This window comes from Stegodyphus dumicola, chromosome 1 (assembly GCF_044657685.1).
Source record: "Stegodyphus dumicola isolate Sdum_Otavi_A_Nest chromosome 1, ASM4465768v1".
NCBI classification, from domain to species: domain Eukaryota; kingdom Metazoa; phylum Arthropoda; class Arachnida; order Araneae; family Eresidae; genus Stegodyphus; species Stegodyphus dumicola.
In genome coordinates this window covers 5,788,700-5,815,341 of record NC_140768.1, presented here as the reverse complement: position 1 = coordinate 5,815,341, position 26,642 = coordinate 5,788,700, and the positions used below count along the sequence as shown (strand labels likewise).

Here is a 26,642-nt window from a genome sequence, read left to right as displayed (position 1 = left end):
CCTCGGGATATCCCGAGGATGTTTTTGTGCTATGTGGGCGTTTTGTTGAAAAAGAAAATCATTTGTATGATGATAATTTTTTTTCTTTCGTCTTTTCAATGCCGCTGAAAATCTTGAGTCATCAGTTTCACTGAGAAGTTAATTTACCAGTTTGATAATTCATTCCAGTTGTTACGTTAAATTTCATTAAAACTATAGCATACTTCATAAAATTTGTCTAACATGATGTTTGATTTACAAGCCTTTAATTTGATTCATTTACATTAATACTCCTTTCTTTTTTAACTTAATTTGATGCTGAAATAATTCCATGAAAATATAGAACAACGAAATAAATTTATAAATGAAAAGCTACTTTATTCACAGCAGTTTTATTACACAATAAGTCCATGATAATTTATTTAGCAGTTTGTAAATTACAGCCACATACGTGGGACAATATTGCACTAAAATGGAACACAGAACTCAAAACAGGTACAGGAAACAGGTAAAGATAAGAACGAGACAAAAACACAAAATATTTTTCTACGGTGACAAGAATTGTCCTTTCGGGATTTGCAGAAAACAATTCGAAATTATCTTTCATCATCTTTGCTCTCGTTTCACTTTTTACTCTGCAAGATAAAATGAAAACAATTAGTGAAAAAATCAAACAGCAAGCACATTAAAATGCATCTAATCAGGTTGAAGGAGCATTATAAAATGACCACTGGATTTAAAAATTGTTATGCTAATTTAGTTAACAGGATATACAGAAAACGTCACGAACTTTGAATTACATTTACAAAGAAAAGTAAAACATGCGATATCATTCGCTTAGAAGTGCACGAAAGGATATGTCCATATGTAGTTTCTCTCAGAAACATTCAAATAATACAAATTCCTGTTAGCGTAAATTTGTTATGATGATATCTAATAAAATATACTGCAGTTATAAACCGAATACGAAGAAATGCTTTTTCCATAAAACATATCATTCTAAAAAACCATACTTATTACGTTTGATTAACAGAAGAATTCAGGAACATACGTTTTAATTAATATACTTTAACCTTTAACGCTTATGTTAAATTAATAATTAATTTCTTTAATTTAAATATTAAAAACCCGCAAATATAATATTGGGTTTATTTATTTATTAATTTAAAATCAGATACTACTGTAATCTGTACTTATGTAAAACGCAGAGGTGAAGCCATGTTATATAAGGGTCAGCTCACTATTTAAACAGAATTTCAAATGAAAGAAATGTGACTAGTTCGCATAATAGCCAGTGTTGATGAAAACTATTCGAGATCAAAATGTAATGCGCTCTACGTTTGAACAAAAAAAGACGTAATAAAGTCATTAATAGAAATCATTGAAAATATTAGGCAGGAAATCAGAAATCTGTTTCAGTAAGGTAACAAAAAGGAGAGTGGACTTTATTTTAAAATTATTTTAAGTGCAATTAGCTGACTATACGAAAATGCGCTCGTAAGATAAACTCTTTTACTTCCTTGTACAAGTAAAGGAAATTCCGGGTACCATATTTCAACGAAAATATCCATTTTGACCACTATCGAATGCAATTTAAATGTTTTTGCGTTACATCTGTACGTAAGGAGAGAATAAAGGATTCTTTCCCCCCCAAACGAATTATAAAACGGATTCAACGGATTCAAAGAGATTTTTTCCTGGCGTTTGTACGTACGTATGTACGTATGTATGTATTTCGCATAACTCAAAAAACGAGTAACCTCAGAGCGTTGAAAATTTGTATATAGGACTGTTATAACATTGTGCTCCTCCCTTTTTGTATGCAATCGACCACAAAAGTATACCCATTCTGTTACTCGGCTCCAGTGAGCTAAAATTTTTTTTTATTCTTATATATTGGTAAATTGTGTATTTTTTGCTTTCAAAATGATTGAATTATGTTGTTCTTACCTTCCGATTAAAGGTTTTATGCGTTTAGTTAATTTTGCGTGCAATAGATTTAGAATTATCAAAAAATTAAAAATTGTTTAAGTGCGGCTAAGCCTAATTTTTTAACCATAGCAGCCAGATTTCTTTACATTTGAAACTTAGCAAGAACAGTGAATTAATTCAGCTTCTGCACCTTCAGTGTCTTTTTGCCGAGTGGGACCAAAAGGAAACTTTCATTTTTGTGCATCGAAAAATATCTGCCTTTTTTGCCCACTGGCTGAATTATTTGTTTTTGCGTAAAAACTGTAATTTAAATTATAAAAATTGTTTTTTAATTGTTTTAACTGTACTTGGTGTTTTATGTTTTTCTATATCATTCAGTTTTTAATGAAAATACATTGAGATTTTTATGTGTTTTTGTCTTCCCGCGAAGTGAGAGCTGAATTAATTGAATGAGAGATACATCTCTAATGAAAGTCGAGGACATAAGTTTAAATGAAATGTAGGAAAAAATGCGTATAATTTAATATTCTACACAAGGAAGTCATGTGGTGTACACATCAGCTTTTTTATGTTATTGAAATCATGATTGTACCACAAGCTACAAAACAGCTATGTTTGATGCATTCAGCTTATATTGAGGAGTACATAAAATAGTTACACCTACTACTAAAACAGACAAATGAGATCATATGAAAGAGCTGAGGCACTTTCGAAGGAAAATAACAGTTTGGGTTACGCAATACACGAAAAAATAAGTAACATACGTAACTGAAAATTTCATTGCTGGCAAATCGCGGGAGTTTCCTACATGCTGAAGTAATAATATAAACTGACTCTGCAAACAGATGTTTTGCTGTAACGTAAATTAAAATAGTGAATGAAACATTCGCAAAACCACTTTCATGATAAAGGAGATGAAATATTAAGGATGAATGCGTTATAAACTTTCCACCGCTTGTCGGCATCTGTAAAGCAGCTTAATTTTGTTCTTGGTTTAAAGACTCATACACCTTAAACCCCTTATGATCTTCGACTATGTGACTGTTGCAAGAATTGGGATAACTTATTTATTTTAAAAGTAATTACTGCCATCTTTTTATGGCTGACTACATAATATAGCTACTTTCTGAAATCGTAATCAGAAAGTTTGGGTTGCCACAAATATTTTTGTAATTTAATCCGCTATGCGACAAAAAGTTCGTCATGTTTCCACCTTACGCGCACAGTTTAAAATTATCTGTTGCATTATTTAATTCCATAGTTTATATATAGCTTTTATAACATTTGGAAACTATTGCAAACCAAAAAAACTGAGAGTTTCATGTTAAATTTTTATTTTATTTGGAGTTGAGTTTATAAAATGTATTTTATTAAAAAATCTGTAATGTTTTCGTGCATAAAATTTTTTAATATTAAAATATTCATTATATTTTTGGTTCGGTTAGAAAATAGTGCTCGTATAAAGAATTTCATCCAATTTCAAATATGTACCGTTAGCCATTTTTAAAATATCATGCGCGAAATGTGGAAAAATGACGAAAAATTTTGTCACAAAGCGGATTAAATTAGAAAAATATTTGTGGCAACACAAACTTTCTGGTTACTAGTTTCCAAAGCAGCTATATTATGCAGTCAGCTGTAAAACATTGGAGGTAATTACTTTTAAAATAAATAAATATCTCAATTCTTGCAACAGTCACATAATTTGAAGCTCATAAGGGGTTTAAGGTGTATGAGCTCCCTTAAAAATAGCATTAAAATATTATAACGACTGTTTCAAACTGAATTTCAGATCCAATAAAAGCATGAATTTATATTTTCAGAAGTAAGCATTCGAAACAGCACTTGTAAATATTAATGTTCCTCGATATCGCTGAAGCATGACACAAGGGAAAATATTTCTGAATAACGACAGTTACATGTTTTTCTAAATTGGAACAGTTCCGAGGCATAATTTTCAAAATCAAATTTTTTTTTCCAGTCGAGACTTTCGCGATACTCTCGCCATTAAAGCCAACTTATACATTCAAAATTTGGCAGTTCATATATCTCTGTTTTGAAAGTTATGTGAAACAGAAATGCTATGTAAAACCGGTGAACTTATGTTTAAAAGATTCATAATGCTGTCTGATGTGTTACATAAATCGACATTATTATTTGTTCGTGCTAAACGCCTGAGCCATCCATTATAGGCTCAGAGGAATACAAACGGTAAGGAACATTCTAACAAGCATCATAGATTAGGTGATTAAAATACCCTTAGGAATTTTCTAACACCTGAAAAGTTTATTATAAATACCCATAGCAATAATTCTTGTTGTTAAATAAATAAATTGAAAGCTATAAAAAGGTAAAAACTATAAATGAATAAAGGCCTTAACAAAATATTTGCTCATAGTTTCTCGCGTTTTTTACGAAATGTGTAAAAGCATTGCAGAATTATAATCTGGTACATTTGGGCAACGTTCTGGGACTAAGCATCACTTAGTCAATGATGATTTGATGCATCATTGACGAAAAGTATACAAGAAAATCGAGCTATGGATATGCGGTGTATACTAATGATATGTTACGGAAATTAATCAAATTATTTGCATCGAAAAATATTTGAAATGTACAGCTCAGAAGTAAAGGCAGTTTTGTATCAAAGATACATAACGTACAATATCAGAAACATCTTTTAATAAGTAATATGGTAATTTTAAAATCACTAATAGTATTATAAGGAAATATGTATACCAATGTTTCTCAAACATATTTTAACTAAGCACACCTGAATAAGTGATCTAATCACTAAATCAAATATTTCACGTAATGACGCACCTCTTAAATGTTCCGAGGCCGACCAGCGGCCGAGCGGTAACGCCGCTGAACACTGGTAGTTCGGTCCGAGGTTCGAATCCCGCGAACGGGCTGGCTGCATGGGTGTTTTCGTGGTTTTCCCCATGTGTAACGTGTATACGAGCCAGTTTCCCTTAAAAAGTCCTCCACGAAGGCATCCCTCCCTTAAGGCAGATAGCCCTCGAGTGCTTTACCGTATTCTAATAAACCAAACTAAAACTTAAATGTTCCGTAGTTACTCGAAACGATTGTTTAATTAAGGCGAAGTACTCTAAACTGTCCACCTCAAGAAACAGATGTCTTCATGGGTTGCTTAACGTAATAACAATTACTACCTGACCTGGGATTATCTGACAGACTAATATTTGTCAATTAGTCATACGAAGTTTTTGATGCATCATTGACGAAAAGTATAAAATGCTGAGGTTATTCCAAATCTAGTGAAATATACGTTTTTTCATAGACATGACGTTATCTTTCGTTGAAAACCGATATGATCATACAAATAAATAAATTCTAACTCGTTGTTGAATTTGCTTCTAACTCGAAAACTAAAACTTCTTTACTTCTAACCCGTTGTTGTTATTTTGTCCATGTAATTTTATGGAAGACTCAAGGAAGTTGGATTTCTACTTTCCACCCCAATTCTGAAGGAGAGCACCCCAGGGGTTGGCCCGGGGGGGTCTCCCAACTCTTTTCCCTAACACCAAACCACAGGACTCTCGCCTCACCATATATTCACCACATAAACCTAGCTATGTTATAAAATCACGTAGAAACGTTCCAAATATCTTCCCTAGGTGTAATGTTCCTAGAATAAAGAACTTAACTTGAAATTCAGCATTAAGTTTTCGGGTAAAAGTTTACGCCTGTTTCTTGTAATGAAGATATTACCCATCCCAAAATTTGCTTGACAACAGAATATGCTTACCCAATTTGACGTCATTTCACGTCTAATTACCCAGCTGTGTGACTTTTAAGAAATCCAGCTGTAGATTTAGTCTAGTGATAGTCTTTATGTAGTCTTTAGATAACGAAACAGTAAAATAATCACTCAGATATTTTTTTAAACAGAAGCATGAAAACTTTAAAGACCAACTATAGACTGCGTATAATTTAATATTCCGTACAAGGAAGTCATGCGGTGTACACATCAGATTTTTTTTGATAAAGTTGTTCTGAAGAGTAAAATTCTGTGCGGAAAATTTTGTTTTTTGAGCTCCTTTCTTGTTATTTTTTGCTTATTTCATTGTTTGTAAGATATTGAAAAGTTTTGCATGATTTTTTTTCTTCAACGGAAAGTTGGTTAATTTTTTTATACGTAATATATTTTTTTAAAAATGTGTGTTTTCTTTTTTCGGAAGTTTTCTGCAGAGTAAAATTCTGCGCAGTTCTTAAATTTAATATTTGGTGTTCCCTTCAGGCATTTTGACAGTACATTTAAAAGGCAGACGAAGGCTGGCATCGTAGCTGTTAATTAGCTAAGAAATAAAAAATCAGCAGCTATAAAAAGTATTACTAGATTTTACTTTTAAAATTGGCAATCACTAGATTTTTAAATCTGAATCAATTCCTTTAAAAGTTTGCAGAGTTATTAGGTTATTTTGATGCTGGAGATTTCAAAAATGAGCAGTGCCACTGCCGGAACTCGAACCTGGACCTTTCGAATGTGCTAACTCGTTACACCACGAAGGCGTGCAGAAAGGAGGGAGGAAATAGTTGTAAAAGCTGATTTTTCGAATTCTCATACATAGGATGAAAATGCCTCTTTAGTTTAGAAGGTTTCAATACAATGTTGAAAAGAGTCTCGTAACAATTAAGGCTAATCTTTAGAATATGGTAACAGGTAATTTGGCGACATTTTGGTAAGGCGATCAAGGTTACTAGCTAGGACTTTAGCAATAATCTGAGAAGTACACAGTTTGAATCACAGATTATTTTGTCTCAGAGAAATGAGAGATCATGAGACATGTCATGTGACATTTTCCGGAAAATTCCGATCGTGATTTTAGCTAATAAGCACTTAGAAACAATTTCGCTGCTAAAGTGCAGAATCGCCCACTTATTTGTTTGGCGCTTTTTACAAGAGTAAGAAGAATTGGATTTTTTACAGTTTTCTTTGACTTTTTAAGTGAAAATAGGTCGATGTGTACATAGATGAAGTCAAGAGTGTGCGCAATGACATTTTTGTGCAATTCTGGGATGTTTCTTTTAAGTGAAAGTAGGTCGACGTGTACATGAATACCGTGTATGTGGAATTCCTAAAAACGCGGCAAGCAGTTTGCGATTCTGCACTTTCTTCCAATTTCGCACCTAATCTTCGTCATGATTAAGCATTTTTGTTCCATAAAAGTTCTAGTATAAGCATAATTCAGCTAGCAGATTGTTGAAAAAAATGTTGAGTTAAGAAAAAAAAAAAAAAAAAAAAAAAAAAAAAGAAAACGAAGAAATGCCTTTACTTCGTGAAAACAAATTGGCGTCCAAAACAAAACTAGCAGGTTGCTGTAGCAGGGTTGGTCACCAAATTTTCGCCAAAAAATCGCCAAGTTATCATAATGTAAAGATTCACCACAAGTAATGTATACTTACATAGTTAGTAATTTGGTTTAAAATATGCGTATAATTTCGGAATTTTTTTTCCAACATTCGCAGATTTTGCATAAAATTTATTTTACACGTTTACGCACAAAGAAAGCAACGCATTTATAGATTGCATAACATTGCAAATGAAGTGCTGCAACTAATAATCTAAGAACTAATAAGGTAATTCTAAAGAAATCTAATTCTTACTAAAGTTCTCAGTTCTCAGCTTTATCGATTTCTTTGAATAATAGATTAGGAAATAGAGGTGATGGTCAAGCTCAATTATAAACGTATTCTGCAGAAAGGCGTTTTAGATAATATTTATAATATCCTTTTGATTACAAATAAATACTGCACTGTCATAAGTGATTAATTGCTGCTTTAAACTACATCGAGTGTTCGTTTCATGTTCAGAGTATAATAAATAAGCGGTAAGGAATGTATTGCTTAAAATAATATCTTCTAAAAATAATAAAAAGGACGAAGTAAAATAAAATTTCGCTCTGCATTTTCTTTTGAGCCTTAAATCATTTTTTAAAGTCGACTTCTTTATATCTTAATATCCACCGATTAAATGTAGAGCGTTTGTTAACAGTGTTCCGGGAGACATTAAATCCTCAAATCCTATTAGACTGTATTTAGAAGTTGGATTGCGAGAAAACTTAATATGGCAATCAGAAATCTGAAATAATGGTTGAATAAACAGAAATAAATAACCGTTGAAAAAAAAATCATCGACGGCACTTTTTTCTCGAAAGGAAAAAATAATTATCGGAATTTCAAATAAAGAAAGAAATTTCAAGGAAGAAGAAACCTGATTTCAAAAAGTTTCTTTTCCTCAAAACATTTTCAGTAAAGTAAGTCGTGATTTATTGCTTGAAGTGAGTGTCGATCAGTTCCAAGATGATTAATGCCGTGAAAAATCCAAATTACGAGGGTTTCATTACAATGTCATCTTGAATTTAAATTTATTTCATTTTCTTTCATTATTTTTGCAAAATAATGCATCATGCTTGATTGCAAAATTGAGCATCGTGCTTTACGATGACGCTTTCATTTTCTTACGTTCGAGTTCTAAAATTACAAATTATCTTTGAGGTCTCATATTTATAAACATTGCTGACAGAGGCGGCTTCGAAAATCAAATCTTCTTTCACTTCCAATTCGTTGTTGTTGTTTTCTTGTTCATGTAATTTCATCGAAGAATGTTTGCCAGAGCCTCAAGGAGGTTGGATTTCCACGTTCCATCCCAATTTTGAGGAGAGAGAGGACGGAGGACATGGGACCTTATCAAACGGTTAATTAGTATAGCACCACGTCCACCACTATCTATAGCACCCCTTCAAAATACATAATGCTACCTGAAAGGTATTCAACGTGCACGACAAGACATACAAAATAACATGTTACAGAGTTACGGATTAATATTCAGGATACATTACTGATGCAAATATGACTGATGCAGAACTGATAAAAGGCTGATATAATACTGGTACTGATATTCATACTGCTACAGTACTAATTCATTGATATAACACTGATTATGAATAATGATTAAATGGGAATGATTTTGCACAAGTCGGTAAATAAATCCTCCAAATAATACGCTACAGAGACTCAAAATATTGCGAATTAAAATATCACAGATCAATATTCTACTGTTACATTACTTGTACTATCTGTAGCATCTTTACTTGCACTATCTATAGCACTCCTTCAAAATACATAATGCCACCTGAAAGGTATTCAACGTGCACGACAAGACACACACAATAACATGTTACAGAGTTACAGATTAATATTCAATATACATTACTGATGCAAATATGACTGATGCAGAACAGATACAAGGCTGATATAATACTGGTACTAATATTAATACTGCTACAGTACTAATTCATTGATATAACACTGATTATGGATAATGATGAAATGGGAATGATTTTGCACAAGTCGGTAAATAAATCCTCCAAATAATACGTTACAGAGACTCAAAATATTGCGAATTAAAATATCACAGATCAATGTTCTACTGTTACATTACTTGTATGTACTATCTGTAGCACCTTTACTTGCACTATCTATAGCACTCCTTCAAAATACAAAATACATAATGCCACCTGAAAGGTATTCAACGTGCACGACAAGACACACACAATAACATGTTACAGATTAATATTCAATATACATTACTGATGCAAATATGACTGATGCAGAACAGATACAAGGCTGATATAATACTGGTACTGATATTAATACTGCTACAGTACTGATTCATTGATATAACACTGAGTATACTGATTAAACGGGAATGATTTTGCACAAGTCTGTAAATAAATCCACGATACCAAAATGACCACCGGTCCTAGGACTTAACGAATCTCTCGGTGTTGGCAGATGTTGGCCATGTTAACCGATGCCATCTGATACCTGTTATCCATGATTACAGCTAGCAGGCAGGGTAACATTTTTAACAATTCTGCAAAAGGTTACAATGCCACATATACATACAGGGCATAATACTGTACTATTTTTACGCATAATACTATACATTTTCGATGCTAGGCTGTTAAATACAGCTGTTTGTTATGACTTACTCAGCTTAACAGTTACATTTCCTATTTGATGGATATTACTAAAGATTCATTTTATTAAACACTTTCATTTGCGAAAAGGTTAAGAGAGAACATTACTAATTAAATCCAAAATTTATAGTTGCACAAGGTTAGTGGATCCCGTTATGAATTAAAAATACAAAATTCAAACTTTTATATAAACAGTTACAATACAATTGATTAAAATTAGTATACTCAAATGACCAAAGTAGATGCACTTATTATAAAAATATAGCTACATACATTAGAAGTTACATAACTGTTGAAAAGAGAATAATAAATTTGCTTATAGTATCAGGTTCAGTGTTCCTTCTTACTTTCTTTGGGAACATGCAAAGACCTGACTCGGAACATGGAGCTTACTAAAGCTATGTTCAATAAATGTGGGAAGTAGACAAGATACACAGGAAGGGTATACGAAACCCTTTATTTTTCACTCTTTACAATAATTTCCGGACTTCGGAATACAGAGACCAACCACTTGTGGTCTGAACGTAAGAATATAAAAATATTAACTAAACTCTAACTTAACTTTGAAATAATAAACAAGGGCCTACGTGGAAGATTGGCCGTATATTAACAGGAAGCCGTATGTAGTACAGAGAACTGTTAACACTACAATACGTTTAAAATTATTAAGAGGATTAAACCTCTGGCCTGGAAGGCAACCAGCAACCGAGTAAAACTGCTAAGGCAAGCGGCCTGCTTCTACTAACTCCTTCCTCTCTCTCGCTTGGCAAAAAGCCACAACTTAAGTACTCGGCGTTCGCCAGACAAATTTGCATAAATAAGTTAAAGCTTTTAATTCTGGCCGGAAGTAGAAAATAAGAAGTGATAGTAAAGATTTAAAATAAAATAAACGTTAGTAAAACTTAAGATCCTTACAATAGAACTTGTAGAGGATAACATCAACTGGTCCGAGGGTCTCACACCCCTCTTCCCTGCCACCAAACTACACGAAAGGACTTTCGCCTCGTCTTATATTAAGAGTGCCCCCATGCCACAAAGACACTATACATTTACAACGTGGAACTTCTCCGGGAAACAAATTTCTTCGGACTTCAAACCAGCCCACCAGCGGCCGTGCGGTAAAATAGCCGAACACCGGTACGAGGTTCGAACCCTTCGAACGGGCTGTCTGCATGAGCGTCTTCCTGGTTTTCCTCGTGTGTAACATGTATACGAGCCAGTTTGCCTTCTTTTGCTCCGCGAATGCGCCCCTCCCCTTAAGGCACATACCTCCCGAGGCTTTGCTATTAGTAGCCAATCCAAACCGCTGAAATATTATTCTTTGACTGATGACACAGCCATTTAAGCTTTGTTTCTTCGATCCCATTGCTTGTTTTTTGTTAACGAGGGCGTCCTCTCAAAAATATGCTGAAACAATTAGTATACAAATATCATAAGACTTCTGCTTCATAATCTTTTAAATGTTTTCTAATTTCTGTTTTAGGTACTTAAAAAGTATAAACGCACGCTTTTACTCTGCATGCTAAAAGGCCTTTGTTATTTGGTGAAGATGTATATCATTAGGCGGTTAGACACTGCAAGGTGGACTTCTTAGTAACCTCAATACAATTATGCCCTCTGTTATTTTAAGAGGGCTTATACACCTTAAACCCCTTATGATCTTCGAATATGCGACTGTTGCATGAATTGGGATATTTTATTTATTTTAAAAGCAATTACTTCCAACCTTTTACAGCTGACTACGTAATACAGCTGCTTTCGAAACTAGTAAGCAGAAAGTTTGGGTTGCCACAAATATTTTTGTAATTTAATCCTCTTTCTGACAAAATATTTCGCCATGTTTCCACCTTGCGCGCATGATATTTTAAAAATGGCTAATGGTGCATCCTTGAAATTGGATGGAATTCTTTATATGGGCTCTATTTTCTAACTGAACCAAAAATCTGATGAATATTTTAATATTGAAAAATTTTATGGATGAAAACATTACAGATTTTTTTAATAAAGTACATTTTATAAACTCAACTCAAAATAAAATAAAAATTTAACATGACATTTTTAGAATTTTAGGTTCACAGTGGTTTCCAAATGTTATAAAAGTTATATATTAAATATGGAATTAAATTATGGCACAGAATGTTTTAAACTGTGTGCGCAAGGTGGAAACATGACGAAAACTTTTGTCACAAAGCGGATTAAATTATTAAAATATTTGTGGCAACACAAACTTTATGATTACTATTTCAGAAAGCAGCTATATTATGTAGTCATCTGTAAAAAGTTGGAAGTAATTGCTTTTTAAATAAATAAGTTATCCCTATTCTTGCAACACTCACATATTCGAAGGTCTTGCTGGTTTTAAGGTGTACGAAGTCCCCTTAATGTTTTACATCCAAACTTAAATTTTGAATTTTTACTCCTACACAGTGCTTAACATTTAGTGTTACTTGTAAAGGGCTGTCTTGCGGCCTATCACATGCATTTTAGAATATATGAATATTTTATAATACCGACAGTCTGAAATTGAATGCTTATAAAGACAAACAAACTTTCTTCTCATTTACTTTCACAAACCTTAAACTATACGCCTAATATTCTAGAAAGAATTAGTCCGTTTTTAGGAATCGCTTAAATATTGATTAAACACTTAACTAACCTCTAAAATAATGGGTAAATAAACAGAAACAGTACTTAAGAATCACTCGTCGTCATACAGGAATTAACAACTTAAGAAAGGTGTCAAAATTCAAGTCCCAATATGCGATCTAGAGATTTGACAATTTCCTCTTGTATTCATGTGTTTTTCTTTGTTTTTCACTTTCCTTTGTTGTTCCTGTTACGATTTTGCCAACCCCTGGAGTATTCTAGAGGGTGAAGAAAGACAGGAGAATACGTTATTTCCCCAAAAAAGGGAAAATACTTCTTCTTTTTTCCGTAAATATATAAAACTTACGAAAAACGAAAACAATATTCGAATGAAATAATCGAAAGAAATTTGGTTTAATAGTGACCATCTTAAAAAAAGTTCGAATTTAGCACAAAATACTTTTCACTGTTTGTTTCACTAAAATTCTAGAAATTATTGAAGAATATAAATTAAAAATTAAACAGATAAGTAAATCATTAAATTAAATAGATAAGTAAATCATTAAATTAAATAGATAAATACAATTAAATATTTAAGATCACTCATTTAAAATAACTCCTTAAACTAACTCATTAACTAAATAACTCATTAAAACTCATTAAAAATTAAATAAGTAAACTCATTCCTTCTATGCGTACTACTCCTTGTGTAATGCTCAGCACATCCAGCTAGCAAATGAGTTATCGTGAGCTCGATTATCGTAATTGATTTCTCAAGCTTCCTGTTCATGATAAACTTTCTGACGCTTCAAACTGAATATCTGAAAAATTCCTGTTATTTTACTGATTTTTCATAATTATCCTCGTGAAGGATAAGAACAAAATGATAAAAACATACCTTGAAATGTGTGTTTTTTATATTTAAGGGTCTCTGGTTCAAATTCTAATGTAATTTCTGGGTCTGACATTTAAGGATTATTCAACAAGGCATCCAGAAAGTGTTATAGTTCGTGCCGTTTTCAAAAGGCCCAGAATGTTTACCTTTTTAAAGAGAACGAGACCATTCATAGTAAAATAGTGAATGTAACAATTTAAATAAATGTTTAGGTAAATAATAATAATAATCTATTGCTATTGGATTTAGATTATCAAATGTAATAAAAAATCCTTGCCATTTAGAACAAGTGAAGACTTCGCAGTCTTGCAATTAATACACATTGCTCGTCAAAGCATAAGGATATGGAGACATATAAAACTCAACTATTACTGATTAAAAATGATTGAAAGCATTTTGCCCAAAAACATTACATAACACATATATTTATGTTTGTTAGTTGATTAATCTGAAAACGTTGCATTAGAAGTCAAATTTATGGAAGTTTAAGAATGAAAGGAAAATGATTGAATCAAATTTTTATTTAATATTTGTATAATTAGTCATCTCTGATAGAAAAGAAAATCACATATCTTGATATCATAGAATTAACCCTTTGTTGCATACAAATAATCTAGAGAAGTTAAACGAAAATGTATTTTTTCTGCTTAAGATAAACTTAGTAATAATAATAAAAAATTAATTTTATTCAAATTTCGTTTTAAATAATGGCTACAGTTTGTTCACTACAGTGGACAGCATGCATATACGTACATGCATACAAATCTCTTCCCGATGATTGACGGTCATTGCATTTGAAATCATTTCCTGCCTCGTTTGCAGTGATCATTACCATCTTCTAAATGGTAAATCTACAACTGACATGTACATGCAGATCCCCCAAAATACCTTCATTTTGTCTATCGTGATTGAGTTCATTTTGCTACGATTTTGTAACTTGTACTTATTGGATTCAAATGTCAAATGTTTTAGAAATTCCTTGCCAAACATAAACATTTCCAGTGGTGTTTTGGCTTGATAAGCAGTACATGTAGGTTTCAATTCACTCTTTTCGGTAGACCTTTATGTACCCACTCCACAATTTTCTCAAACTGACATTTAAAATAAATCTAAAATGACTAATTATGAATAAAAAATGGCAGTATGAGAAAATGTAAGCAATATTATATAATGTTTACTATGAGAAATTGTACTAACTTGGAAACAGAAGTAGCAGCCATTTTCCAAATAGCAATGCTTTACTTAGTGATGCCATCTATGATCGACAGTTGAAAGTTCTAATAATATAGAGTGAATAAACACAGGAATGGAATCTGTTTAGGCATTTACAGAAGAATAAACAAATTTAAACTTTTGTCTACTAGAGTGGACATGATGTGCAACAAAGGGTTAACCTTACCTAAGAGACTAATTGATGTTTGGCGGCCTAAGGCGTTCCAGAAATGTTCAAACAGGTTCAAATTCGATAGGCCGACCAGTTCATTCGAGTGATATTTGTTGTTTCTAATTATAGTGATAACAGAGAGCTCGTTGCAAACGATCATTGTCATCTGTCAGTAAAACATCTGTCGAAAGGCATCTTTAAACAGTCTACCAGAGAGGTCCAGGACTTTTATCATGTATCTATGGTCAGTTGCAAAGCTTCGTAGAAAGATACGCAGAAATACCATATAAAAATGGATGAGGCCCTTTATGGTGATTCGAATCCACACCATGAAATCACTTTATTGAAAATGGGATCTACTAATTCGTTGATAGAAAATTGTCTAATGACAGTTGTATTTGTCCTTCTGTCGACAGTACATTGTCTAACTTCTCTTGGCTCCATTTAACTTGACGACGATACCCTGTTGGAAGGACCCCGTTGGAAGATGAAATAAATGACAGCATTTTTCCTGCAGAATGCAGTTGCATACAAATACGCAGTTCACTCAATGACGCAGTACTCCCCGCTGGCGTGATTGGTTAAGTAGAAACTGGCCTCGTGGATAGAGGAGATGTGTGGCATGACGTCACCAAAATAGTTGTTGCCAACTTCACTCTTTTTTCAAGCTAGACACTTAGTCTCGTTTTTTTTTTTTTTTTTTTTTTTTTTTTGTGTCACACCTTATATGTTATTTTTAAACATTGTCAAAATGTCTGGTAATGATTATGTAATTTTTATACGCTGCCCCTGCACCAAATACAAAAATTAGCAGTTGAACGATGTGCTTCCAGGTTGTGCGAAAATTATAAACTTTATTAAAAGCCGTGCCCTTTACAGCTGTTTATTTTCAGATCAAAAACATGGAATCCGAGTACAACAAATATTATTACTGTAAGTAAGATGAATGTCGAAAGGAGAAGTTTAAAAAATTATTAAAAAACAAAACTGTTATATTTTTAATCGAACGACAATCTGACCCTTTCTACTTCCTTGTACGAAGTAAAAAGGAAGTATTGTAATCGCAAAAAGTTTCAGGCAGCATATTTCAACGAAAATATCCATTTTGACCGCTATCGAATGAAATTTAACGATGTTTTTGCGTGATATCTGTACGCAAGGAGAGAATAAAAGACTCTTTTCCTCCAAAAAAATTAGAAAACTTCTTTAAAATGAATTCTGAAAAGAATTTTTTGAACGTATGTACGTACGTACATACATACGTACGTATCTCGCATAACTCAAAAACGAGTAGCCTCAGCACGTTGAAATTTTGTATATAGGACTGCTATAACATGTAGATGTGCACCTCGTAGTTTGGTTGCAATCGGCCTCACCAAACGTATATAAATATATTTATATATATATCCACTCTGTTACCCGGATCAGTGATCTCAGTTTCTTTAGTCTTATATGTTTGTAAATTGTGCATTTTTTGTTTGTAAATTGTGCATTAAAAATGATTGAATTATGTTGTTTTTATCTTCCGGTTAAGGTTTTTATGTTTTTAGTAAATCTGTATGCAATATTTTTAGAATTATCAACAATTTTAAAGTTGTTTAAGTGCCGCTAAGCGTTTTATGGCGGCCATTGATTGTTTACATTTGAAACAGGAGACTAGTGGATTTGTTGCCAATCTAGAGAAACTTAGCTTCGCAACAACGAAGATAACGCCTTCATTTATCATTGCCAATTAAATCATGCTTAATCCTTTCTGGAATTTTTTCGAGAAAATAAGTGTCAAGATTTACTTCGTAATTTTTAATATAGATATTCTGAATTTTTATGTATTTTTGCCTTCTCGCGAAGTGAGAACTGAATTAATTGAATGAGAAATACTCAATCGTCTGTGAAAAACTGTTTTTTTTTTTTTTGTTTGCTTAATTTCTTTTATACATCATTCTAGCTTTATTACAGTATTTGAATAGAACGATTAGATAATTGTTTAAATGATATAAATTTTGAGCATTCTATATGAACGAAATATAATACTGTTAAGTGAATCTAGCGCCAGAGTGTCGCTATGGTAAACGAATAGAGTGAATCTTAAAGAATACATTTATTCTATTGTAGTTTATGCGCTGTCGGCGAAGTAATTTAATTCAATCCAGTAAGTTTAAATGAAATGTAAGAAAAAATGCGTATAATTTAATATTCCGTACAAGGAAGTCATGTGGTGTACACATCAGATTTTTTTTTTTTTTTTTTTTTTTCAAAATGAAGTAAACCTGTGCTGTGTTTCAGGTCGTTTTGTGAGACTAAACGATCTTAACTTATCTCTTCAAGAAAAATTAGCAATATATGTACTTGGAATGGTAAAACTGAAGTCTTATTAAGAAGACCAGTGTTTCGAAGAATAAGGTGGAAAATTCAGTGTTTTCGACGACTGTTCTCGATTTTGTAATTGAATACAAAATGCTTGCAAAGTTTTAAATGAAAAAGTTATGTTGTATTTAAAACCCAAATCTGATTGACATTAAAGATTTTAATCGACTGCTGTACAGGGAAATCTGCCAAAGAGAAATTTGTTGAAATATCGAGCAACTCAGATTTAAAACTTGAGTTTTGCAAAAGTCCTTGACTGAATTTTGTGTTGGAGCTAGAACTGAATTTCCCACAATGTCTGAAGCAGCATTACATGTGCTTCTGCCATTCAAGCACCACATACTAATTCAGCGACTTTTTCAGCTTTAAACGCTTATTTAAATCCAAATAACCACTCTGAATCTTAAACAGTGAACAGTTATGAAGGTCCTTCACATCCATCAGGGTGGAATTTTTGCTCCAACATTTAAATTGTTATGCAGCAAAAAACCGAGCACATCAGTTCCATTTAAGTGATTTTCTGTCATTTATTTATTTTTGTATCCTTGAAACGAATTGTAAAATTATTTTTTTTTTTAGTGTTCTTTGATTAACAAAGAAATAAATTATTTATGGAAAAATACTCATTTGTTTGTCTCTATTTCATGTTTAATATCTGAAATCGTGAAAAATTCACGATAATAAAAAAGTTTTATGAATGAAAAAGTTAAAGAAGTGCACAATGGGCCGCCTAGATGGTATAGTGGTTAGGGTAGCCGACTGCGATACCAAATTGCCCGAGCTCGAATCCAAAAGGAATGGTTGTGTTTGTCCGTCCCTTCATAGGAGGCAGAGGTGGCCCACCTGATACGTACCTCCATAATAAAGTGACTACCGCTTCTGGCTTTAGCCTTTTGAGGCCGGGGCTTTGGTAGCAGTAAAAGCTACCAAAGGACTTGATCTTGAACCGAATGATTCCCCCTTTTAAGAAATCACCTTCTATTTGCAACAAAGATTCTTGTGTGTAGTTTAATGTATTCTCAGAGGTGTGCATCTATGTCGCAAAAGGAAGACTTTTGAAAGAGATAAGTGGTTAAAACCCCAGGGACATCAAATTTGACATTTCACCCCACTTTTCAGCCTGGAAAATGTGGGAAAAACATGGCTACTAAAGTGGACAACCCCGTCTTTTCAAAGAGAGGACTCTATGGCCACTATAATGGCCATCCCGTCTTCAAAAGGTTAATAGTGGCCAACATCTATGATGATGACTTGTGCCCGCCATTGGGAAAAACAAAAAGAATGGACAATGGAATCAACTGACGAGACGGGATTGTTGATAAGAAATGCTTCATACCGTGTCATTTGGAAAGTATACAAACTAGCTGTGATTCATGCGATAAAAAAATTTCATAACTTCGAATCTTGTCATTTAGCCATGTTTCATGTAAACAGGCGATATGTATATCATTTTCATTTAGTAAGCATCTCATGGAAAAATAATTGCCAAGTTGGACTTCTACCAGTTGATCCGTGGAAGGGTTACAGCCGAAAACATCGCGGCAAAAATATCGCGGACGAAAACGTCGCGGAGAAAACAACGCAAGGTGAAAACGTCGTGCTACAAAACATCGTGGGAGAAAACATCGCAAGAGAAAACATCGCAGTTCTAAAACAACGTGGTGCAAAACATCGTCGTCGAAAATAAAGCGGTTCAAAAACTTCGCAGTTTAAAAACATCGTCGTTGAAAGTATCGTGGTAAAAAATAAATTATCTACAAATCATCAATAGAAAGAAGGTTAATTTTCATATTTTTATTAACTAATAAATTTTTGAGGAGAAAATAAGAAGGAAACTTAAGCATAGAAAATTAATGTGAACTTATGGTACTTAATAGAATTTTAAACCGACATAGTTAACTAACAAAGGCCATTAATAAATCATTTTTATAAGGTTTTTTACTGGTAATTTTTCACAAAAAGTATAATCTATAAGTGGCATTTAATTTTCTATGCTTAAGTTTCTTTCTTACTTTTTTAGCAAAAATGTATTAGTTAATTAAAAATTTTGAAAGTAAAAATTATCCTTCTTTACATATTGCGCTCACAAATCATTATGGAAATATCCATTTACAATTATTAAAACCTGAAAAAAAGCATGTCTGCAATGTTATCGTCATGCGATGATTTGTAGATACTTTATTTTTTACCACGATATTTTCGACGACGATGTTTTTAAACTGCGAAGTTTTTTGAACCGCTTTATTTTCGACGACGATGTTTTGTACCACGATGTTTTAGAACTGCGATGTTTTTCTCTTTGCGATGTTTTCTCCCACGATGGTTTGTTGGCATGACGTTTTTACCTTGCGTTGTTTTCTCCGCGACGTTATCGTCCGCGATGTTTTTGCCGCGATGTTATCGGCGGACACCGCGTGGAAGGTATTTCATTTCCCTTCTACCACCTGAAGGAGGAATTATTCTATCCGCTGCCTTGGAGACGCGCCCTCTAGGGGTTAAGTTTCTTAACTTAAATGACAAGTATAATATTATCTCGATCATTTAGAGACTAAGATGGCTAATTTGAAAATAATACCATCAAAAGGATTGTTGAAATACTGCGCGAATTATTATAATGGAATGCACAGATAGTTACGTTTTCACCAGAATTACACCAGTGTGGCATGGAACAGGATGGCAGTAGCCGACAGGCTTGTTGTAAGTTTAACCCTAAATTTGGAGTAAAAAGACCAGTGAAATACTATTAATTGAAATAAGCGTTCTTTATGCTTCATTCAACATTTATTGAAATACCAGAAATTTGGTGCTGTGAATGGCATTACCATAAAGAACTGCGACAAAATGAGCTGAAATTCACAAGCCAGTTGACTTCGTCTCTGTTTCCTGTTTTGCCGCTTATCTATAACTATACAGGGCAATAAAAAACTTTTTGTTCCTCCCTTGCGAGTTAGGTAAAATAAATTGTCATCCTGATAATTTTGTTTGATCAGAGATACTTTATCTTTAATTGAAACGCAATGGATGTGCATTTTTTTCGTATTTATTTATTTATTTATATGAAAAACGTGTTTTTTTTATTTGAGTGCACAAATAAAGATTTCGTATAAAATATTTTTAATTTGCCTTCCTGAATTAAGAAAAAAATGAACTGCCACTCTGGACAGGAATTTTCATTTTCAGGCACAGCAATTAGACGTGCTTTTAATGAGAAGCAAATTAATTAGTTCGTTAGTATGAGATACAATTTTTTTGCCTCTAAAAAAGTAAATAATCATAAGAAATTTTCGAATGGTGTGCCTATTTCTTTTAAAATAATTATCTTGAATATTGATGAAAAATTTCTAATTTGTTGGTGGAAGATAGTTTGTGATTTCAAGAGATTTCTTTTCCTCCGAAGAAAGTGCAACGTTAAGTTAATGCAGGAATCATTAAAACCAATTTCAGCTTCGAATGATGTTTACATAAATGTAATTCCATCAAAAATAACGTATGAATATTTTTTGCAGTTATTTCCCTAATACGTTTATGAGTAACATCGCTTTAAATTGCATTGCTGAAATAGCTTAGATTTCTTTCTTGTGTACAAAACAGAACATAGTTTTGGCAAATTCGTAAATAAATTTCCTATTTAATATAGTTCAGAATTTTTGGTTCGGGCTAATATTTACTTTTACAACCATAACGGACAGTTTTGCCTATAAAAATGGATTAGCGGATTTTTTTCAATTTGTGACAAGTATAATACACTTGGCGAAATTTTTAATTTATGACAACCTATTTTCCTTTTCCTTTTGATATGGTGCATAAGCGGAAAAAAAGTAACTTCGTTCCAACTTTCAAATAATTTTGACAAAGTGTCTAAACCACATTTGGTGTTATCGCTTTCATGCAAATATGCCAAATTTCAAAACACGCCAATATATAAATTCACGTATATCTTCGGAAATTTTGAATAAAAAACTCTAATTTCTCTGTAGGTATGCTTAGAAATACATCTATTTTAAGATGATGATAAAAATGCTATAGATTATTATTCGAAACGTTTTTCGAAAATAAAAATTATTTTAAAATACAAATTTTAAAAATGAATCATAAAAAATGGGCGAATTTTATTTGGAATGAACCTAAATTTCGAAATGCAAAAGAAAGAATCAAATAAGTTAGATAAAAGGAGGGATTAATAAATATATACTAAATTCAATTAACATTGAGGAGCTAAAATTTTGAGAGCTAATTTTTTAAAAACGACTCGTGCGATTTTTACAAATCTTGGCACTTTGGTATAATTTGAGTCGTAGAATCGAAATGGGAAAAACTTGGCATGTCATTTTAGAAAAGTCCCATTTTGAGTCATATATTTTGAGACCTATATTAGAACAATGCTATATATAAATCTAATACATGTCCTAATTTGCGCTTTCGTGACATGAAAAACACAAGTTGAATTTCGTCAACCGGCCCAATAGAACGGGAGTATAGAACTGTCTCACTTTTTTTTTTTGCACAATGTTGAGTGATCACATGATGTTGCAAACGGAACTATCTAATTATGGTGACGTACATTAAGTTGTAAGTTCTAGAAGATGCGATACTGGAAAGATTTCTGAAGGAAACTAGCTCGTATTTGCTTTATACATATGGAAAATAAAGAAAATTTCATTCATCCATTCATTCATTCGACAGGAACGAAGCCGAGGAGAACTATTAATGTTAACCCTTAGCGGCGCGCTATACGTTAACGTCGGAATTTCAACAAAAAAAAGTTGTATGCAGTCTATTTAGTCCCAAAGGAGTATACAGGTAAAATTTTGTAAAAATTGCACTTACCGTTTTAATTTTGTGGGTGTCCCATGAGGGGGAACACTGCGTCGCCAGAGCTTTTAAAAGTGCGACTAAGCGAGCATTGCAGTGAAGCACGAAAATGAGTAGAAGCGTTTGTATAAGAATGAAAAAACTCTGTATTATGTATGGCTGTGTACATGGTTTCCTGGATATACACAATATTCTTGAATATATACGAATAAATGAGATAAATATCTATATACACAAGTCTTATGTACAAAAATATTTACAAATTTTCGGAAAGAGCGCTTCGGAAAGAGTTAGACCTCTCCGCGCCATTTATGGAAAATTAATACTAAAAAAATTAACTACGATTAATATTAACAATAAAGAAAAACAAGCCTATAATATATACATACACGAAAAATATCTACACAATTATTGAAAATAAATGGGGATGAGACTAAAATGCGACAGCAAAAAATTCGCGCAGGTCTAAGTAAAGACGTGTCAAGCTACTAATAAAATTCCCGCCTAAAAACTACTCCCAAAAAATTCGAGATGCCAATATTAGGGCTTTCATAACACAAAACACACCTCACCCCTCAATATTGCTTTGTTTGAATTCATTCCCCCCCCCCCAAAGCAACGGAAACAGAAAACGTAAACAACGGATGTTCTCTCCTAAGCACAGATGTTCTGATTCGTAACAGCATGAGATCGTAAAGGCGCAGTGCTCCCGCTAATGGAACACCCAGGTTTATTCAATGATTCTGCGTATGGTTTTTGTCTGAAAGATTAAAAAAAAAATATAGAACAGCTAATTTGGAGTACAGCCAGCAAAATTATGCCTAAATTTTTTTCCAAATAAAAATTTTTATATCATTAAAAAAAATAGAGAAAATTACTTGAAAAAAAGTGGATTTTAATAACACATAATAAATGAAAATTCTGTGTCTCTTTGTGATATGCTGCTATCTACTATTTAAAAAGAAAAGTTCAAAGTATATTATAAAGGCATTTTTATCTATTTACGGTTGAATTTAAGGGTTTCAGAAGCGATTCAATTTGGGTGTTCCATGAGTGGAACACTGAAGCGACTTTACGCTGTATAAAGTGAAGAGAAAATGAACAGACACACCGGACGAAGGACCTCTGTCCCAGGTCCTCATTATGTGGGACCCATTCCTACTTCCATGCTGCGAGGGTGGCGTGGCAAATGCGGTCAAGAGCAGGAGACTGACGTTAATTACGGAAGGGGAAAGTAAACGGCTGTGTCAGGGATCATAAGGGGAGATATATTTTTTTTTAAAGTGTTTTTTGGCTAGTTTATACATTCAAAGGAAAATACAAGTTACTCACTGAACTTCGCACATTAGTCTGAATAACCTTTAAACCCGATGAACAGTACATTTGTGTGACAAGGCGAGCTTTCTGACTGTACAATCTGTTTTACATTTAGCGAGCTTGTGCCGAATAAGTTTATTCGCCATTTTATGTAATTTCTGCAATATTTTGTAATTCTTTTATTTTTTTCATTTAAATTTTATTTTTTTAAAGATAATTTCTTTTTATTCACAAATATTTATATTTTATTTTTCTAATAAGTGAAACATTTAATTAAATTCTGATATTTTGTTTTCATAAGATAAAGTACGAAGCCTTTGTTAAAATTTTCATAACTCACTGTAGTTCAGTGACCGTATTTTAATGTGCCATTTTATTCGCGAGTCCATTCATCCGATTTGAAACTTGGGAATGAATTAATCGATCTTTCCATTCAATTGGTCCTATCGACTTGAATACAGTGAGCCTGAGTAAACGGGAAGTATCTTTCGTAAATATAAAAACCATTATAAGCGCATTTCTAAATAATAATTTTAAAACACATACGTATCTGTTATTACGAGAATAAGTATTGCTAATGTATGCGATAGGGCTTGAAAACTAATTTTGATTCACCTTTCTTTTCTTTATGAATGACGAATATCTGTTTGCCATACACGTGATCAAATAGGGAATAAGTGTTTAATCCGTAAGATTATAAGTATTGATTAACATTTCATATAACTACTTTTAATTGAGGCTTTCTAAGAGCAACCCCCTTAATTTTGACTCGCAGCTTTTAATTTTAGACTAGGATATGAGCATAGAATCTACCTTTAAACAATGGGATTTTTTTTTTAAACACTGTGGCATAACAGTGCCTAGTAATAATAGTTTTAGCGTCACTAAGAATCATTTTCTGGATTCTCATATTGATATTTTTCCAAAAGATATTAAAAGCTGCAATTGACGAGTATGAGCAATGCATAATACATACATATATAACGTAAGCATACCATAAAGAAAAATGAACCCCAACAAAAGCTGATCGATGCTATTAAACTCTGAAGAGGGGTTTATCAGAGGGAAAATGGCAATTAAAATCAATTAAAATTCCATTTAATTGATTTTAATTATTTATTTACTGTATCGATTTATTATTAATTCTAATGGATTGGAATATTTGAATATGAATTAGCTGAATATTTAAGAAAAATATTATGACTGCGAGAATAGGAAAAAAAAACATTTTTTGAATATTTACTTTCTTATAGAATGCAGATAAATTCATTTTTACTCAATGAAAATCAAAATTTAGTAGCTAATTAATCTGTCCTGTATCGAGCACTTTAGTTCAGTGATCCGTATTAATGTGCGCTTTTTTTAAAAAAAATTTAAATGTTTCAAGAATAATTAGAAAAGGGCATAACTCTCTTCTTACCCTTAAATTCTTCAATAAAAAAACTGCATTTTCAGCTATAACCAAGTGAAATAATTTTCTAAATATAATTCAAAGCATGAAAAATAAGGTACATAAACAGCTTGGAAATGGAACTAGCATTGAGATTCTCTTTAAGAAATATGGTGAAGCTTAGCAGAAAGTCTACGAAGTGAAGTAATTCCGTAGAATATTTTCTCTTTATGATTAAATTGCACTCAATTATACTTTATAAACGACATGTAAATACTATTTAATGTATATGTGTGGATGTGTGTGTGTGTAGCTCACTAGCGGCTGAGCTGTAAAACCTGGCAGGTCGATCCGGGGTTCGAATCCGGATCGACGGGGATGGCTGTATTGGCGTTTTCGAGGTTTTCCCCACGTGTAACGTGCATAAGAGTCAGTTTTGCTTCGAAAGTTCTCCACGAGGCACCCTTACCCTTAGGCAAATAACAGTCGAATGCTTTGCTATAATCAAAGAAACCAGACCAAACAATAGATATAAGTAGCTTAAAAACTGCTATATTTTACGTATACTTATCAAGTAATATTTCAATATATATAATGATTAAAAGAAAGGAAAAGTAGGATCCTAACTGATTGTATATAATGTAATTCCTATGAAGGCCCTAACAATTCTTTCTCACTTAAAGTCGTAACCCAAAAAGAGAACAAATTAAACTTCAGATACGTATACAATACTGAATCTAATACAAAAAATACAAAATATAAAAATAAATTATATACGTACGAAACCTAACTAACCATTTATATTGATATTACGTAAATATACTTATGGTAATGAACATTGTATAATAAAGATATTTTATACCTTGTTCTATACATGGTTCCATTTATATATACCTATACATAGATATATATAATTTAAGGATTTCATTTAAGGATTATAGTAGTAGTTAATACTACTACATATAAAACACAAAAGTGCATCAATAATGTATCTTTCAGTATTATTTAACTTCCTTCTTAAGAATTTTCGGCAGTCTAGTTTGCGTTATTTTATTCATAAGTCTCAAATAAAAACAATTATTGGTTATATGTCATTAGAAAATTAACCAAAAAGCAGCGACCACAATGTAATTGAGAAACAGTCCTTAGCCGTGAAAAGGTTGAAAGCCATTCGGTTATGACTATTATCTCACATACTCAGCTACTTCGCATACATGGAACATAGCATTCCAAATGAAAAACTCAATATTTACTACAAATTCATTCGTGTAACAAATATCCGTCTTTCTACACCTATGGCTTTAAAAAAAGATGTTATTTATCTTACAGTTTATCGTTAAGTAATACATTTTCATTGTACAAAACTGCATTCATTCGAAGAATTCAATTTGTATTTTCCTCTGTATAAAACTGAATGTGGAGAAGTTAGATGTTTAAACGACCCCCAAGACCCCGAGCAAGATTACTCCCTACTTTTCAGCCCCCCTGTGAAAAAAGGGGTTCTAAATTTACGACCTGACCGCATATAAGGATATTTCGCTGCGAGACCTCGTTCTCGCTGGCGCAATTCCCGCAGTCCCCCCCCCCCCCGACTTTTACAAGCATTGGGCAGTACCATAATCGTTGCAAATAAATCACGCTGTTACCTAGCCGCCGGGCGAGACTCCGTTGGCAAAACCACATTGTAAAAGGTGCACGGTCCGCATTATCAGTCCCCTCCACGAGAACCATGGAGGTAGGAAGTAAGATGGAGTCGCCCTAAACAAGTTTCTCCGTACCCTGCTCTGAAGACCGGCGATCCCTACGTGGTGACCAAAACATTGGGTCATTTACCACTGAGTTCTATGGGATTTGACGCGTTCGGGTGTAAATATTTTGTAATTACGTTGCAAATATACATATAAATGTATATATTTTCTTTTTCTACAACACTTCAGTGTCCTAAGTATGTGAAAACAACATATTTTTAAACAA

At 32.8% G+C, this 26,642-nt stretch overlaps 1 protein-coding gene across 1 annotated transcript in view; it reads right to left on the bottom strand.

The window, feature by feature from the left end:
* Positions 1–332: 332 nt before the first annotated feature.
* CCAP (Crustacean cardioactive peptide) overlaps positions 333–26,642 on the bottom strand; it is a 383,209-nt gene continuing 356,899 nt past the window's right edge. Inside the window, exon 4 of the mRNA XM_085812437.1 lies at positions 333–614. Coding sequence (XP_085668563.1) covers positions 603–614 — 12 coding nt within the window. The 3' untranslated portion in view covers positions 333–602. The remainder of the gene's footprint in view (positions 615–26,642) is intronic.